Raw genomic sequence first — 19,191 nt, forward strand, 5'->3', positions numbered from 1 at the left:
CCCAGTAATTTACAGTGAAATGGAAAAACAAGAACGAGCAAAGGACAAAGTTGCAATATTAACATATATCTCTGCGAATCTTAGCCTCTAAAAATGAAGGCTGGAGAGCAAAAAGTAAATACATGTTAATCCATATACCTGAAGATATTAAATTAAGAATTCATATTTTAATATACGAATTTCATATAAAAGAAGAACAAATGCGTAGTAAACCACAGGGATCTGCAACTCAAATAAAAGTGCAAGGAGAAAAAACAAACTTACATTACATCGTACATCATAATCTAATAGCATCAGACTCTTATATATATATATATATATATATATATATATATATATATATATATATATATATATATATATATATATATATATATATATATATATATATATATATATATATATAATAACGGATTTATTACGGCTGTCGCCGCTTCTCCGACCCCAATTTCCATCTTTTTCTGTCATATGCAGTTGCCTCTTCTAAGTCTCTTGCCGCCATTGCTTCATCAATATCGTTGCGCCAACTTCTCCGTGGTCGTCCTCTCTTTCTTCTTTCAGGAGGGATCCATTCCAGTACTCTTCTAGGCCATCTGTACTCTGGCATTCTTTTAACATGTCCGAACCAGATTAATTGTTTTCGTTCTGTCATCATTGATACTTCTCTCCATTTTCATTTCGTTTCTTATTTGTTCATTTCTAACTCTCTCCAGTTTCGATCTACCGCAGCTTCGTCTCAGATAATCCATTTCTGTCGTCATAAGTTTGTTTCTATTAAGTAGACGGTAATACTAACTATAAAAGTAGTTGAGTACAAGTAGATAAGTATTCAGTCAAAATTAGTTAGAAAACCTTCTCAAAAAGAATGGAAAATGACTTCTATTGTCTAGAAAAACGAAATTTAACTACTGCTTCGATCACAAAGTGTGTCCCTGTTCTCCTAATGTCGATGTAATCTTAACTTTGTGTTAGGACATATTTAGGTAAATTATAATGATGGATTCTGTCTTATTCCTTTTGTGACGGTAAGTCTAAGTCAACAAAACTGCAACAAATCAAAAACCGCGGATAACTGGATAAATTGCCTAACTGACTGTAATGTGTAATGTGAATGTAACGCAGATTATATAAAAGAAATAAGGAACACATCTGAAATTGTAAAACAAGACGTAAAACAAGACCTACAGAAGTAAAAGAAAAAGTTCCGGAAAGGACGAAATTATTATATTACTGTCCCAAATCCCAAATGAATGGAAGACGATTACTACCGTTTTTTATAGATAGAAGTGCTATCACATAAATTACATGTATAACTGTAATAACATGACTTAACTGTAATAACATGTTAAGTCCTACCCGTAATTCTCAACAAAAAGTTGGTTTACTTATTATCCTGGTACATATATATTGTCCACAAGGAAACTAAATTCTTGCAGCTGGCTGTATTCCATGTATCACAAAAAAATTATTTAAAAATTCCTTTATAAAAGGTATACTATTAAAAACCATATCGGGCAACATCACAGAACGTTTTTGGAATTAATATTCCATCATCAGTGCTATCTGGGTGTACATGTTAAGAGCCACTAAATACATCGGTAAGAACCCTTTATGTTGTTGAATTAACTTTGAATTACATTATTTAACGGCACATCATTTAACAAATCAGGTAAAACATTTTGCAGGAAATGTAAATAATCAGCACCATTTAAAGGAGCAGGCAATTCTACGGGTCCAAGTAGATAATCGTCAACTACTCCTATCCAGACGTTTATGCTAAACCTATGTTGATGCTTAAATTCTTGAACAACGTGGGGATTGTCACCAACATCCGAATAATAATGTGCATTATGTACATTAAAATTTTTATTTTTTGTGAATGTAGCTTCGTTGGCAAACAAAATATATTTGAAAAAATCTTCATTTTAATTTTTCTGATTTCGTAGGCATATATCGACTTCTTCACGAGCAGGAAAATCTCCTTGTAGCAGTGCTTGTACCTTTGTAAAATGAAAGGATATAAATTTTCGTTGTATAAGATATTTCTTGAGGAAGATTTTGAAATTGTGGGATACATGGCAGATAGTCTTCGAACGCTAATTTCTAAATTTTCCTCAACTTCCATTAAAGTAACATCTGGATGTGGGGCTGTTAGATTATTATGTCGCTCTTTTTTATTATTTTTGTGGGAACACTGAACTTGTTTCTCTTTATCAGGAAATTTTTCAACGTATCTGCTTTACTGATCGAGCGTTACACCTCATTCCGCAATAAACTAAGTGTATATCAGCGTATTCCTCATTAGTAAAAACCATTTTTGTTGAATTGAAACTGTTGTGTTTGAATGCCACAAAGTAAAAACAAAAAGAGAAACTTCACGAAGTGACAAGAGTTTTACAATGAAAAACGTAGGTTACAGTTCTGTTGACAGTTCAAAGCCAACTACTGCAAAAAATAATAATTTAACTTTCATGACGAAAAAACGAAAAATTTGCAAATAAATTTTTCTCGAAAACGGTGTATCCCACCGACTTAAAATAAGAGTACCTTTTAGTACTAGAATACCTGAAAATCTAATAATCTAGTATCACGAATGCGTGAAAGTTAAAAACAAAAAAAGTTATGCGTTAAAATAACCGTTGAGTTACCTAAAACGGACGCCTATGACCGGTACTAGAAATTGGCGATTAATGGAATCGATTCAACTCTGGAAGATAAATAATCGTACCAGTTTTCATTTTTCTAAATAGAAGCGTTCTGGAGGTATTTAAAAAAACTAATTACAAGCAGTCATCTTCAAAGAGCCTTCGGACTATGTAAATTGGGTTAAATTGTCTTAACATTATCTGAGGAATCTCCAGTCTTCGTTTGTCAGGAGAGTTTCTGAACACCCTGTATATACAGTATGGTGGAAATGAAAGGAATAAATTCGTTATTTCGTAAACCGGAGACTTTAAGGAAAAATCCTGAAACCCGTCGATTTTTATTTTTAAATAAGCTATTCGTAAGAATACATTTTTATTTTTGACGTCATCTATGTGAGCGTGATGACGTCATTGCTAAAATTTTTAAATAGAAGGGGGGTATTGTAATACATCATTTGAAAGGTCTTTTAAATACCTATTCAGCCATATCAATATGTCTGAGTATTTGATGTTTGTAATTGTTTAAAAAAAATTATTAAATATTTATTATTACAATAAATATTTATTAAGTATTGATATGATGTATTATTGACACCCAAAAATAAATTTTATAAAGGCCATCACTGGTAATGAAATGTCTTTTTTATCTACTTTTTACCTTTTTAAAAAAAGTAGTTACCTTATCAATATGAACATTGATAGTTGGACATTCAAACTTAATTATCTTTCTGTCAAGTGATTAATAGTATTATTGTAGTAAACGTATTCAAAAAGTCTTTGTATCTTTGAACATGAAGCTAACTCAAACGCAAAGAATTGAAATTCTCATAATGATTGGTTATGGAGATAAAACACGTACGCAGAAAGAAGTATGTGCGTTATTTAATAATAAATACCCTCGTCGAGAACCAATTTCACAATCCACTGTAAGCAAAATTGAGAAAAACTTTAGAGAAACGGGTCTGTTAAAGACCTTCCTAAATGTAGTAGAAAACCAATATCTGAAAACCAACAAGTAGACGTTCTGTTAGCTTTTCAAGATAATCCTCATAATAGTTCACGGCAAGTAGCATTAGATAATGACATGGGCCATTCAACAGTTCTTAAACAGCTAAAGAAGGAAAAGTGGCATCCCTTCAAAGTAAGTTCGTACAAGAACTTATGGAAGATGATTTTGATAGACGAATTGAATTTTGTGACATTATAATGGAACGAAATAACAGAGATCCGATGTTCTTAAAAAAGATTATTTTCTCTGATGAAGCTACATTTCTACTAAACGGTCATGTCGATCGTCAAACTTATCGGTACTGGGCTACGGAAAATCAACACTGGATGCAAGAGTACCGTACTCAATACCCAGAGAAAATTAATGTTTGGGTGGGAATAATAGATAATAGGTGTATTGGACCATACTTTTTCGAAGAAAACTTAACAGGTCCTCGATATTTAGAATTTCTTCAAAATTTCTTGCTTCCAGAATTGAACCGGTTGTTTCCAAACAGAAATGATTTATGGCTACAGCAAGATGGTGGGCCTCGACACTATGCTGTCTTGGTACGCAACTACTTAAACAACTTCTTTCCAAATCGGTGGATAGGTCGAAGAGGAACAATAGAATGGCCACCTAGGTCACCTGATTTGACTCCTCTTGATTTCTTTTTATGAGGATATTTAAAAAGTAAGGTGTATCAAAATAGACCACAAAATATTAATGAACTGAAAGAAAGAATACTTAATGAGGTTGTTCAAATAACTCCGGAAGTTTTAGAGAATGTTAGAGAAGAGTTTGCGGCACGCCTTTCTCATTGTATTTTAGTTGAAGGTAAACAATTTGAGCACTTAATTTAGGTTTCGTTGTATTTATTGAATAATACTTAATAAATATTTATTGTAATAATAAAAATTTAATTATTTTTTTAAACAATTACAAACTTTAATTACTTAGACATATTGATATAGCTGAATAGGTATTTAAAAGACCTTTCAAATGATGTATTACAATACCCCCCTTTCTATTCAAAAATTTTAGCAATGACGTCATCACGCTCACATAGATGACGTCAAAAATAAAAATGTATTCTTACGAATAGCTTATTTAAAAATAAAAATCGACGGGTTTCAGGATTTTTCCTTAAAGTCTCCGGTTTACAAAATAACGAATTTATTCCTTTCATTTCCACCATACTGTATAAATAATTATTTTAAAAATATGTGTTAATTTTTGTAACTTTATGCTAAAATAAATTATATAGCAAATTTTTCACGTTTACTAGTTATTTATTACAAATACGACTCAAATTCAAATCAATAATATGACCTACTGCAAAGTTGTTAAGATATACGAAACGCCTTTCAAATTGACTCGTTCTGTAATTATTTGCATAAATTACATTAGGCGCCAGTATACTCGCAATATTGCGACCTAAACTTCTGAAATTTCAAAATCAATTTCAGCTAGGGAGTAAGTATGTGTGTGATTAGTTTGTTATTAAAGGGAAAGTATTGAAAATAAATGTAGAAAAATATGATGTTTTTAATACAATAAAATTCCTACGATATATATTTGATTTACATTTCTCTCTTTAAATTCCAACCAACTAAAATATGACCATAAATCTTTTGCGTTCTAGAACAAGCCACGGATGGCACTTTGGCGTCAGAAAATTGGGCTCTTAATATGGAAATATGTGATCTCGTCAACGAAACCGAGGACGGCCCTAGAGATGCAATCAAAGCTATTCGTAAACGACTAACTCAGAATGCAGGAAAAAATTATACTGTAGTTATGTACGCTTTGACTATCCTAGAAACTTGTGTTAAAAATTGTGGAAAGAGATTTCACGTTTTAGTATGTAACAAAGATTTTATCCAGGAACTGGTAAGTTTAATTTTTTGGGTATTATTCATACAAGGTATTTCTGAAGTAAAAGAATTACACAGAATAAGAAATCAATCACAGGAATAATTCCAATATGTGAAAATATATTTTAGGTATAATATATATTAGAAAGATTTTTGTCCTTGTTATATACCTAGATTACTTCGTGTAGAAATCTCTTTTCATGGGATTTCCTCATCGCGTTTAGGTAATCATGAACGGTATCTAAACGTTGTTGAAATTTTAGGGCACTTCTAATATCTTCAAAATCAATATCATTGGGTAAAAAACTATGACCGGGAAAGATATAGGGTAATGTAATGTTTTCAATGGTAGGATAAATTTCTAAAATCGTTTTCAGAATCAAACTATTTTGATATTGCGGTTTTGGCCGCCACAAGAGTCTGACCACATAATTACAGCTTCTGCAGAACATTTTCTTCAATATGCTTCTATTGCCTACAATCGTTGATTGAATAACCCAAACTACAATCTATTACAATTGCCTACTTCCTGGCTCCCCGACCAGCTTCACCTTCTACCAAACATAACAATGACCTTTGCTATCCTTGCCGCTATGGATACCATGGTTATAAATACATAATTGACGCTTATAATATACTATATTTGTTGAAATTCTCGGAGGGGGAAGAGTTTTTTCTAAATCAAAACAAAAGGTTTTCACTTCTGGTTGATCGTTGCTCATCTTCATGTCTAACTTTCTTCTAGATTGCGCATTTTATTTCCAATTCTAAACAATCACGTCTACTACAGTTATCTATTTTCAATTTTTTCCTTTGAAGATTAAATCGTGTTAAAAATATTTTTTTTGTAAAATGAAAATTTTAATTTTATTATTACCTTCACTTTGGCCATGACAGTCTCGAACACTCATTGGACGTTTCATAGCTTTTAATGCTGCATTGACTTTGCAACTTGATATTCTCAAGGTTTGTAAAAAGAAAGGTTTACACACTGTCACAGCGGATATTGTGTTTATCCTGTTACTTGTATAGCATTCTGGGCATCATGAGATTCAACATTATAAAACTTATCAAATTCTTCTTTGACATTATCCACACCAATCTTTTCAAAACACTTACACTTACAAAGATACATACGGAACTGTTTTGATTATTTACATGCATTTCTTTGTGTGAAGTACCCCTTGTTTTGAATTCACCTTTTTTTCTTGATTCGTGACTTTGATTTCATCTGTTTTGAGAAGCCCTGCCAGTGTTCCCTTTTTATTTGTCTGGCCCAAAGTATAGTGGTCGTATGCCTGCTGTATTTGTTGTGTTCTGTATTTTTAAAAAGGCTTCCTTCTTATCTTCACATTTTGTCTTCACCTTCTGTCTAAACCATGATCATCATCATCATCATTTGGCTCTACAACTCTATGTGAGTCTTGGCCGCGTTTACTATTTCCCTCCATTGTTGTCGGTCCTGAGCAGCTATTTCCCATTGCTGTATTCCCATTTTGCGTAGATCACTGGCTACTGCGTCCTTCCATCTCTTTCTTGGGCGACCAACTGACCTTCTGCCATCGGGCCTTTCCCAGAATGTGGCGTTCAGGAGTCTTTCGTCACTCGGTCTTAGTACGTGGTCCGCCCATCTTATTCGGTTTGCTTTAATGTAGCGTACTATGTTTTCATCTCCATATACTGTCTGGAATTCATCATTGTGTCTTCTTCTCCATTCTCCTGTTGTCTCTTCTCTGCAAGGCCCATAAATAGTCCGCAGTATCTTTCTTTCCAGTACCAGTAATTTTGTCGTTTCCCGCTGGTTCAGAGTCCATGTCTCGCTTCCATACGTTATTGTGGGACGAATTATTGTCTTGTGCACTCTTATTTTTGCTGGTATTGAGAGTATTTTTGATTTAAGTACGGTCATTAATGAGTAATATGCCCTGTTTCCTGCAATGATCCTGGCTGCCACGTCCTTTTCATATTTATTTCCAGATGTTATGATCGCTCCCAGGTACTTGAATTCTTTGACGAAGTTGTATTCATTGATTGTTACGTTTTGTCTAACCGTTGGTCTTGGGTTCTTCGTAATCACCATGTACTTGGTCTTGTCCTCGTTGACCATCAGACCAACTTCCTTGGCTCCGTTTTCGAATAGGGTGAAAACTTCTTTTGCATCTCTAATGGATTGTGCAATTGTGTCCACGTCATCCGCAAACGCCAATAGTATTTTTGATCCTTGGGCGGCAAATCCGTTTGTCAGTTGTGGTTGAGCTTTCCTTACCGCATGTTCCAGTACAAAATTAAACATATTCGAGAGGATCTCCTTGTCTAAGCCCTGTGTCAATGAGGAATTCCTTCGACGTGGTGCTGCCAATTCTGATCCGTGCGGAAGCGTTCTCTGTGCTCGCCTGTGCTAATCGGACCAGCTTTCCAGGTACTCCCATTTCTACCATGGTCTCCCACAATGCTTCCCTGCTAACAGAATCGTAAGCTTGTTTAAAGTTCATGAAGATTTGGTGTACATCGCGGTTGAATTCCCAGGTTTTTTCCAACACCTGGTGTAGGACGAATATCTGGTCTATGGTTGACCTTCACGGTATGAATCCGCTTTCATAGTCGCCTATTATTTCCTCTGCGTATGGAGTTAGCCTTCTAGACAGTATTATGGATATAATTTTGTACGTTGTATTGATTAACGATATTCCTCTATAGTTCCGACATATTTGTGTGTCTCCCTTCTTGTGGATAGGTACTATACCAGTGTTTCGGTATTTCTTCTCTTTCCCAGACTTCTCTTATAAGATGATATATCTCAATTAGTAGTTCCGCCTGTATGCCGTCTGGGCTTGGGGCTTTATGGTTTTTTAGGGACGAAATTGCGGACTTTACTTCAGCTAGTGTGGGCCCTGGTATTTCAGGTTCGGCTAATTGGTACTGTCTTTGTTGCCCTGTCATTGTGGGTTTTTCTGTATTTAGGAGTTGCTCAAAATACTTTCTCCATTGGCGGCTTATCTCCTCGTCGTCTGTGAGCAATTGTCCTGCATCGTCTTTTATAAATCTTGGACTGTTGGTCGTGTTGCCCTTCATTGTTTTTAGGTCCTTATAAAACTGTCTAGACTGACCTGTTCTATGTTCCTCCTCCAGTTGCTTCTCGTTTGAGTCCTTACTCTGTTGTAGTCTTCCCTGTTCTCATCTGTAGGGCGTGTTAGTAACTCTAGCCTCTTGATTGGTTTCTGAGCATGTCTAAACCATGGGGTTTTCTTTTTTGATATGTTATTGTTCTTTACTTTCCTCTCTCCAAGTAATTCTGTTGCTGTGTTAATTATGCTATTTTTGAGTTCTCCCAGCTTTACTCGATGTTATCAATGTTTCATTCTCAACAATCTTCTATGATATTTTTTTCTGTATAAGTATGCCGTGGATATAATTTTTGTTCAATGTATAATTTCATGATGATTCTTATTTTTCATAATACTAGGCTATGGTCGCTACCTACATCTGCTAAGTTGAGGCATCGTACGTCGATTATTTTTGATGGATTTATATCTCTGTTGATTATAACAATCTATCATAGATCTTTGTCCACGGGTGTTATTGAATGTATATTTATTTGTGTTGGTCTTTGGTCAAAAAATGTGTTGTTTATTCTAAGTTTGTTATTCGTGCAGAACTTTATCATCAGTTCTCCATTTTTGTTTTTAACATTCTCGTTATGTTTTTACTTAATTCGTGGTATTACTTGGTTGTCTATTCGAGCGTTAAAATGTTATCATCTTTCCTCTGAATTGATCTACTACTTGTTGTAATTCGTCATAAAATGTTTCCATTGTTATTTGATGCTTATTAAGTTCTTAAGGCATTGTAATATTATTGAGGCTGTCAGTAGTTATATTAGATATTGAAAAACGTCGGATCCTCCATTTTCAGTAGATTTTATTTCCTTTACACTTTTCTGTATACTTTTTAAATTTAGTCCAATTCCCATTGGACCCTTTTCTGGACTTGTTTAAGATTCTTCAGAGGTTTGGTTTCTATAACATCTTCATGCACGAATATACATTACCTTTTACTTCCCTCGTTTTACTAGACAATACTTTGAAAGTTAATTTTAATTTGAAGCAATTATTCTCGTTACTTATTGATGTGTTCTTTTAACACTTTTTTCTTTCTATAAACTGTACATGATGCTGGCTATGTAAGAGCCAATTTTATTGATGATTGATAAAGCTCATAACGGTTGTTTTTTACTGCTATCTGCTACATATAACGAAGACGTTTTGAAAGATGTGATTGTCAGACCTGTTCTTATATTTGACAAATTATAATTAATTTGAGGCAAAACTTGTGATATGTCTGTACTCGATTTGTTACCACAATTCTCGTAATTCTACTCGTTAGAATGTATTTGCAGATTTTATAATTGTTTTCGTTTGAATTTGCTTTCTGTTAATAATACTAAATGTAGTCCAGTTGGGATAGCATTTGACCTTGCATGCTGCAAGCTGCACCAAATTTTATTATTCTAACCTTTAGGGGGGTCAATAGTAGTATAAATTTAAAATCGCGACTAAATTCCGCCGTTGCGTCAGCCGCCATCTTGATTATAAAGGAGAACCGTTATATCTCCACCATTTTCCACTTTTCGACAAAAATGGTACGGACTGAAATTGTGGCAAATACGATTTCCTATAATTTCTTTTTTACAAACGACGTCACCGTCTAGGGTTCGTTAGGTTTAGGACCTTAAAAGTTTGATTTTAGCAAAAAAAGAGATCAAAATTGTATATAATGTTCATGTCGCAAAGTTAATAATAAACAAGATAATTCGAAAATTATGCTTCCCTCCACTACTTCCAGTGTTTTCTCCCTTAACTCTTTTAAAAATTGTAAAAAAGAAATTCACTCCTTACCATTTTTATCGAAAAGTTGAAAATGGCGAAGATATTGAGCAAAAATAGTTCTCCTTTTTAGATTCTGCAAAAATTGGAGATGGCAGCTAACGCAACTGTTGGATTGAGTTGCGATTTTAAATTTACACTACTATTGACTCCCCCTAAAGGTTAGAATAATAAAATTTGGGGCAGCTCGCCGTGCAAGGTTAGGCAATTTTTTCGTCTAACCTGAATGGACTATTGAGAGTTTAGATAAAATAAGACTAAGAAACATTTAAGGCAGCTCTCGTATAATAATGTTACTTTATTTTCGTTTTCAATTAGAATATACCTACTTAAAAATTACATATTCTAGGTAAAACTGATTGGACCAAAAAATGATCCACCCACTGCAGTCCAAGAAAAAGTGTTAAGTCTGATCCAGTCGTGGGCTAGTGCTTTCCAAAATCAACCTGATATGTCTGGGGTAATAGCAGTTTATCAAGATCTCCTTGCCAAGGGAATAGAATTTCCTCCTACAGATCTCGATTCGCTGGCTCCAATCCATACACCGAAAAAGGTAAGTGGCGTCTTAAAAAAAATCATGAGAAATCTCAGTAGTTTTTTCAATCCATATGTATAAACCAACAAAGAACAACAAATTAGCTGAATTTTTGTCCTGTCGAAATATACGAAAATTAAATTATAAATAGTTCTATAACATACACACATCAAAATATTCTTGGGGACAAAAACAAAATGCGAGATTACAGAAGGATTTAAAATAATTTATTTCAAATATTTTAAATAAAAAGTTATAAGCAAGTGTCCCGAATATAAAATAAACATTTTTTCTTAGAATTATCGCAATAGCTCTTAAGAAAATTCAAAAGAGAACTCCATAAGTCAAAAAATGGTAACAAAAAAAAAATAAAAAAATCATTTGTTGCACCTCGACTCCCAACAAAGTAGTCTTTAGGTTAAGTTAGTATAGTGTATGACCTCCATGGTTGTTGATTACTGTCCTACATCTGTAAGGCAAACTCATGATCAGATGGTTAATGTCTTGCTGCGGTAATCTGTTCCACTCCATTAAAAAACCCTCAAACAGTTGCTGACTTGTACTGAACGCAATATTTTTTTGTAAAATGCGTCAGCTTAATATGTCGTATACATGCTCAATTGGGTTTAAATCTGGCGATTGTGCAGGCCATGGTAAAACCTTAATTTCATTATCTTCGAGGAACGTTCGTACGATCCTGGCAGTATGCGGACGCGCATTGTCGTGCATGAATTGAAATTGGGGATCAGCTTGTTGTCCAAAGGGTACAACAATAGTTTCGAGGATAATATCGCGGTAGTCTGTTGTATTTAGAAACCGTTCCAGACAAAGGAGATTGGTTCTTCCGCCAAGAGTGATGCCACCTCATACCGTTATACTGCCGCCTTGCTATCTATGAACCTCCTGCATGGTAGTCAATCGTTCAGCATTGCCAAATCGTCTCCAAATTCTTGTCCGTCTTGTATTTGGTGCAAATCCAAATCGGGACTCATCTGTGAACAAAGTAGAGGCCCACTCACGTCTAACCCAAAAATGAAGTAGACCTTCGGAAACGTAGAGAAAACTTAGAGGATCCTAGATGTTAAAGGAATTGTTTATATACATAGGTACGATGCTTTTATGTATCATCAAACACAATAATCGCAAGGACTACAATTCGGCGACCTTGCTGGCCAAGAAACTGGACCGCCTCTTCCAATCCAGTGGTCTTCGTAGTTATTATCAAGAAAGTCTCGTACATTCCTGCTAAAGTGAGCCGGACAGCCCTCATGTAGAATATTTACAGGCACATCATCTAATGAATCGGGTAAAACATTTTGCAGGAAATGTAAGTAATCAGCACCATTTAAACCTGCAGACAATTCCACAGGCCCAAGTAGATAATCGTTAACTACTCGTATCCAGACATTTATGCTAAATCTATGCTGATGCTTAAATTTTTGAACAACGTGGGGATTGTCACCAACATACGAATTATATTGTGCATTATGCACATTAAAAATTCCATTTTTTGTGAATGTAGCTTTGTCGAAAACAAAATGTACCTGAAAAATTATCATTTTAATTTTTCTGATTTAGTAACCATCTAGCCAATTCTTCACGACCAGGAAAATCTCCTTGTAGCAGTACTCGTACCTTTGTAAAATGAAAAGGATATAAATTTTTGTTGTGTAAGATATTTCGTACGGAAGATTTTAAAATTGTGGGATACATGGCAGATAGTCTTCGAACGGTAATTTCTGGATTTTCCCTAACAAATAGCATCTTCATGTGCTGCTGTTACATAATCATGTATTATTAATTATTTTATGTTTATAAAATTATTTTATCTTTAGTGAATTTTTGTAGGGATTTCGCTTGTAGGCGACCGGCGAAGCCCTACCATCTTCCTCTGTCGGATCTTGGGGTCCGAATCCATGATCAGTAAATGTTATTTCGTCGCTATTGCTTGACATGACGATTGCTGTTGAAACATCCTTATGGATCTTTAATATAGTGGTTTTCCGTTGTCTCCTATAATAATAACCTTTATAATAATATAAACCTTTTGGTTTATATTATGAATAATTCTGTGGACATCTTGAACTTGAGTGTTTCTCTCTTTCTAATCTAAATTGGTGAGTTGGTATCCATTCTTGAAAATCAGAATCAGAATTTATTCTTTGTAGCAACAGTCTACAAGGATTTTGGAGATAACAGGTAGTAAACTTATTGGTCGATATGATGTGACATTATTTGGATTTTTGCCAGGGAATAAGTATTATTTCTGCGAGTTTCAGCATTTTAGGCTAGTAATTGAGTCTTATGATAACACTATTGATCTATTTCCTCTCTTAGCAATTTCTTTAGCATTTTTGGAGTTACTTTGCTCAAATCTGGTGTTTTAGAAGATTTAAGAACGTTATTTCTTCTTGCACTTCTTTAACTGATAACGTTTTTTATGAATGGAATATTTATGTTATACATTGTTAGGCATTAATACTGTGGCAAGATGTTCTGCAAATAGTCGAGCTTTTTCTTCATCGCCTCTTGCCCACTGCAAATTGTGATCGATTTCGTTGTGGATTGGAGGTACATAGGTTCCCAGATAGAGTTATCATATCGGTTGAGACTAGTAAGGTAATGATCTTTCTCGAGCAGCTTTCACTCTTAGGTTTTAGGTTAGCTTTTTAGTCTTAGTCTTATCTGCAGCGGCATGCAGGGACATTTCGCTTTTTCTGATAAGTGGCTTATTATTTTTCGAATTAAAAAATTTTTCTACGTATGACAAATTAAATTTGTACCCTCAATGGTGTAGCGTAGCCGGCTTGCATGAGGATGATGGTTCTAAAAGCCATGCGTTACCAAAAAAAATTGTATAGTTATTTGTAGAAAATTAAAAGTGGATCACACCGGAAGGTGTTTAGTCGCTAAAAAACAGTAATATAACTATAAACTAATTTTGGTCATATTAACGATCATTCCGCGTGATTTACACAGACAATTAAGCGTGTGCAATTTAATTGAAGTCGACTGTATCACCATATAATTGTTTCACCAAATAATTATTATGATATAATTGTTAGCACATTTTTTAACATTTAGTACATAATATGTACAAGATTATTATTTCTAATAACTACATATACCTACCTATTGATATACGTAACAACTATATCATTATAAAGATATTCTAGTGCAGCATTATAATGTTCTCAGCCGAATTTTGTTCCGTCATGCATGCTTGCTACTTGAAAGTAATTTTACCATTTCAATTAATAATTTAAAAGTTTCTAATGGATCGATTTACTTTTTCCCCCAAAACAATTACATTATTTATAATTTATTGTATGATCTAGATTCAGTCCATTTTACTTTTGTTAGTTCTTGTGGTTTTGAAGTGTTTGTTATTTACAGTATCGAGCGAAAGTTTAGCGACGTTAATGATTTAGTTAAACAAGTTTAATTCAAAGGATTAATATTTCGTTTGTTTGATTTGTATGTGACAATTTCTAACTGGTTCTCACGTTTTAAAAATTTATTATAGTAAGTATTCGTAAGTTTTTATTAACAGAACCAGAAAATTATTTTTTGGCTTTACTTTATAATTCTTTCAACGAATGTTTGTTGGAATGTTCCTCTTGCTTTTTTACGTAACATTCATCGCCATATTTTCTAGTTTTCTACGCAAGTTCATGTAATTACATAAAATAGTGTGTTTTGACTTTTCTTTCTTTTATTCGAATATAAGTTTTACTCATAAAACTTAAATGCGTTTGAACATTTTTATATTCGTAAATGTTATGTATATTTTCAACAATTTTTTCACGAAATTTAGTTATACTGTTACAAATAATGTAAGAGTAAGGCCAAAAGCTAATTGTTGCGGATGAAAAAGGAAAAAAAAACAAAGTGTTAATCTTTTAAGTGGAAATTATATTTAATGAAGATAAACTGTAGTGAATAAAAATATTAATGGTTCAAATAAATTGTCAAACAACAGGGAATGTAACCAATACAAAAGAAAATATGAAGCTTACTTTAAACACTACAAGAGAATCGGCTTAGCTCAAGAGAATGAGAGTTGTGCTCAGAGGGGAGGTCGGCACGTTTGCTTGCCTGTAGTAACTTTTTAAGATAGTTAGATCAATCCTAATAGGATCTTGAGATGGGCGCCAGGGTGAATTTTAAAAATCACTCCAATTTGGGGATATATAGTTATATACTAACTGAAATAAACGATTATGGGAAACAAATAAAAATCTGAAATGCTTTATACACTATATTATACAATCTTAATCTACTTATGTACCAACCCTATATTTATATACACTAAAATAATTACTGAAATATATTCCCCCAAAATATATTTACAAAGAACAATTACCTAAAACTAGGACCCAAAAATATAAATATATACAAAAAACAATTGATCTGCACAGTCCTCTAACAATGAGGTAAAAGGTTATGTTAAAACTGTTTGAATAACTCACATGGAGTAAATAGTAATTAAAATATTACAGAAAAATAAAATAATTATACCAGTTTAAAAAAGTATGACAAGGCAGTATGAAAAGGCAGTTTAAAAGTATGACAATAGTTAGTTAAGCAATTGGAACAATACTACATCAATTTGATATTATGAAGGTACATACAACTGACCATAAAATTGGATTATATATCCTGACAACTTATTATAAGTGTTATATAAAATATTAATAAATAAACAAATTCAAAGTAAATAGGGAATAAAATTAAGACAAGTAAAAGGATTCAGCAAGTTGAGGGTACTACCCAGGGATTGTGCACAAACCTGTTTTGGTAACCCACTTAGGCTGAAGACCTAAGTATCCAAGATATATATGTATATATTATAAAAAAAAATGAAATTTAAATTACTAATAGATTTAAAAAAAGAAAATAAATGTCCTTAGTAGCCTTATTGCTGGAAAGGGAGTTCCCTAATCTGCTCTCTAATGTCCAGATAGTGGATGGGCTCTAAGATCAGCTACTGTCTATGTTCCTTGTAACCGCTTTTAAGGTCTGGCAGACCAACCAGAAATTAAAACTAAACTTCTTCCCCAAATCCAAGTTTCTTCCCAAATTAAAAAAATCTTCCCCAAATCAAAAATTAAATGATAATTCCAGTTCTGGAGGTTGGAGCCGGCGGGCTACAAGAGAACAAAAAAGAAACTTTTTATTCTGTGTTCTTGTCCTTAATATAGTTTTTGTTCTAGTAACAAAAACTAGAATATATTTGTCATTAAGTGACCTTGGCTCAAATATTTAATGTTACTACACTGGAATATATTATATATGTGTATAAAAATGAGAATGATTGTTGGATATTTTTAATGAAAAAGTTTAAATGATTTAGGACTCGTAAATTTACATGTAAATTGTGGTAACTCACCAGAATCTTTTGGAAGTTTTATTTTTCATAAAAAAAAATAACTTCGACTTCACATAAACTAAATAACTTCTTGTAACTAAAAACTCATTCTATTCCCAAAAAAAAATAACAAAAATAACTTAACTCTCTTCCTTCATAAGATTCTGCCCGCGGCAATTAAACTCCACAACCTCTCTTTAGGAAGTTCTGTTCCAAAATGGCCAGAATTCCCTTCAAGAAGGTTAGGTTTCTTCCTCTCCAATGACAAGGGAATCGATTATATTATCAATCGATATATCGATGTTCGAAAGTCATAAAATGAAATATTAGAGATCGTATTGTGGGTTGCATACTCCAACGGCGGCAAATTAGTAGCTATTGTAGGGATCCTGTTTGCTAACATTCAAAATGTTAGATTATTAACGATCGTATCGTTACAATACTCGTAGTATAAAGTCGTCAGAGACGAAGTTACCACTAAACCATTAAAAATTATACAAACAAGTTGAATTTTGCCGAGAATATTCACCCCCGGGCTTCCCCCTGAAATTCCACTCGTAGGGGAATAAAAATGCAAAAAATCGATTAAACAAGAATCTCTAGGCCGCCGTAGAAAAAAAAATGCTTTAAATAAAAAATGTAGCTGAGATAATTTTAAACAAAAATGTTTATTAGCACCTTTTGTGTAGAATGAACCGTTCTCTCACAAACATCGCTTGAAGAGACTGCCGATTTTGAATGTCAGTTATGCGTGCGAAATAAATTTTCAATACAATTTGTATCAGCTCGACGGTAAAAATTCGATATTTTTTGATTCAAGTGTTCTATCGACAAAAATCAAGATGCGTTTTAAAGGTAAAGAGTTCAGCTTTTGTATGCAATTCTTGTATTTTCCCGCAAATAAACTCAGATTTTATAAAGGTAATCAATAAATAAATGAGACACGATTTTTGCCATTTTTTATTATTCTCATGACTGGCCACTATGAAGTTTCGATTACTAGAGCACCTAAGTTTCAAAACCTATAGCATGAAATTCTAGCTTTGAGTTTTGGCAACAAATGTGAGGCATTTGAAATATATTTAAAAATCCTGGATTTAAACTTTTACATAACAAACAAAAGTGGAGGCTCGGAAGGCGATATCTGTGAGAGTTCAGTAAGGATTCAGCATGCTCAGCCTCCTTTGGAGGTCTGACCGGTACGCCACAAACACAAAGATCCGTCCAGTCTAATGTCAAGTCTGTTCTACTCTACGGATCTGAAACCTGTAAAGTCACAACACGCCATACAGATAAACTGTAGGTCTTTGTTAACAAATGCCTACGCAGAATTGTTCGTATTTTTTGGCCCAACACCATCGAAAACGAAAATCTGCTACACCTGACCCCACAGGGTCAGGAATAGAGAATGTAGTAAAGTCAAGAAAATGGGGTTGGATCAGCCACAGACTTCGTAGAAAAGCTCCTGTATTGCAAATACTGCCCTAAAGTGGAATCCCAAAGGTAAAAGAAAAAGAGGACGAGCACAAACTTGCAGAAAACCAATTATGGATGAAATGAGAGGTCAAGTAAACTCTATGCTCCAGTTAAGAGTTAAATACAGAAATTGTCATATTCTTTATAATAATGTAATTCCAAATTTGTAATTTAATAATTCAAGACATGCATAAAAACGCTATAATATGCCACGACTGAAAGAGTATGGCTTTAATGTTATATTACTAAGCGTAATTTGAATTATTTTATAATTCTAATTTGTAATACAACTTTTAATAATTTTTAGATGTTTAAAAGGCAATTAGCAATCCGAAAACAATTAATTAAACAATTAATTAATTAATTCTGACGCTGGCAATATAAAAATATATTTTTATTTATCTTGATTGTTATACAGTTTGTTAAGACGAGTGATTGTATCATTTCAATTTATTTTAGAGTGTCTCCAGTACAGAAATGCCGTTACCCTCAGAAACAGTCCCGGTCCCGCCGACTCAAGCTTCGCCTAGACATGCTCAAACTTCCCCGGGGGTATTAACACCCGAACAAAGAGCAAAATTGCAATCCGAACTAGACGTTATACAGAGTAACATGGCTGTATTGGGTGAAATGTTGTTCGAGCTTAAACCAGGAGAAGAACAACCTGATGAACTTGAATTATTACAGGTTTGTATTGATAATATTTTATATGAAAAGTACAATAATAACTATTGTAATTTTATTACGATTTTTTGAGCTTGTTAAATAGTTTGCAAAGTACTTAAATATTAAACCAATATACACTCAAGAATAGTCGACTAAAACAAGAGAATAAGGACTAAAGGTAAAAAGCTATTAAATAATTTAAAAAAATGAATAAGTCAGTCGGAATTCATAATCAGTAGTTGCAGTGCAATGTGTGGCTTAAAAATGTGTCTATTACGACAGACTTTTTTGCATCACAAGTTTGGACTCTGCAAGATACTTGATATATTTTTCCATGCTTACCCTATAGTCTATACCGTACAAAAAATTTGTTTGTAGAGCTTCTGGAATTAACATTTTTTCTATCTTATGTAGGTTAGATGCATCGCTAGTTATGCTTTTCATATTTCACAAAAAATTTGTTCCCGGACTGTAAAATTTTAGTTTTTAAGTGCGGGGGCTTCACGAAATGGAATAAAATTATTGATTAGAGTTATATGAATTAGGTGAAATACGATTTTTTTATATCACCTTAGATTTTTAGGAAGGCTTGATTAATATGACACAAGTTGGTCACGTTGACTAACTCCTTTCACAAATTTGTTAAACTGTAATGTAATATGTAGCGAGAATGTACGACTCACGATGGACGAACAAAATTACAAATTGGAGGCCAAGAGCAGACAAACGTAGTAGAGGAACACCACCTAC

The 19,191-nt window shown here is 33.5% G+C and overlaps 1 protein-coding gene across 3 annotated transcripts in view; it reads left to right on the forward strand.

Moving 5' to 3' along the window:
• LOC140447580 (TOM1-like protein 2) overlaps window positions 1–19,191 on the forward strand; it is a 64,195-nt gene that overhangs the window by 11,752 nt on the left and 33,252 nt on the right. For all 3 annotated transcript variants that reach the window (XM_072540310.1, XM_072540311.1, XM_072540312.1), the window contains exons 2-4: window positions 5,279–5,526; window positions 10,743–10,946; window positions 18,235–18,462. In XM_072540310.1, the coding sequence (XP_072396411.1) occupies window positions 5,279–5,526; window positions 10,743–10,946; window positions 18,235–18,462 (680 nt within the window). The remainder of the gene's footprint in view (window positions 1–5,278; window positions 5,527–10,742; window positions 10,947–18,234; window positions 18,463–19,191) is intronic.

This window comes from Diabrotica undecimpunctata, chromosome 8 (genome assembly GCF_040954645.1).
Source record: "Diabrotica undecimpunctata isolate CICGRU chromosome 8, icDiaUnde3, whole genome shotgun sequence".
NCBI classification, from domain to species: Eukaryota; Metazoa; Arthropoda; class Insecta; order Coleoptera; family Chrysomelidae; genus Diabrotica; species Diabrotica undecimpunctata.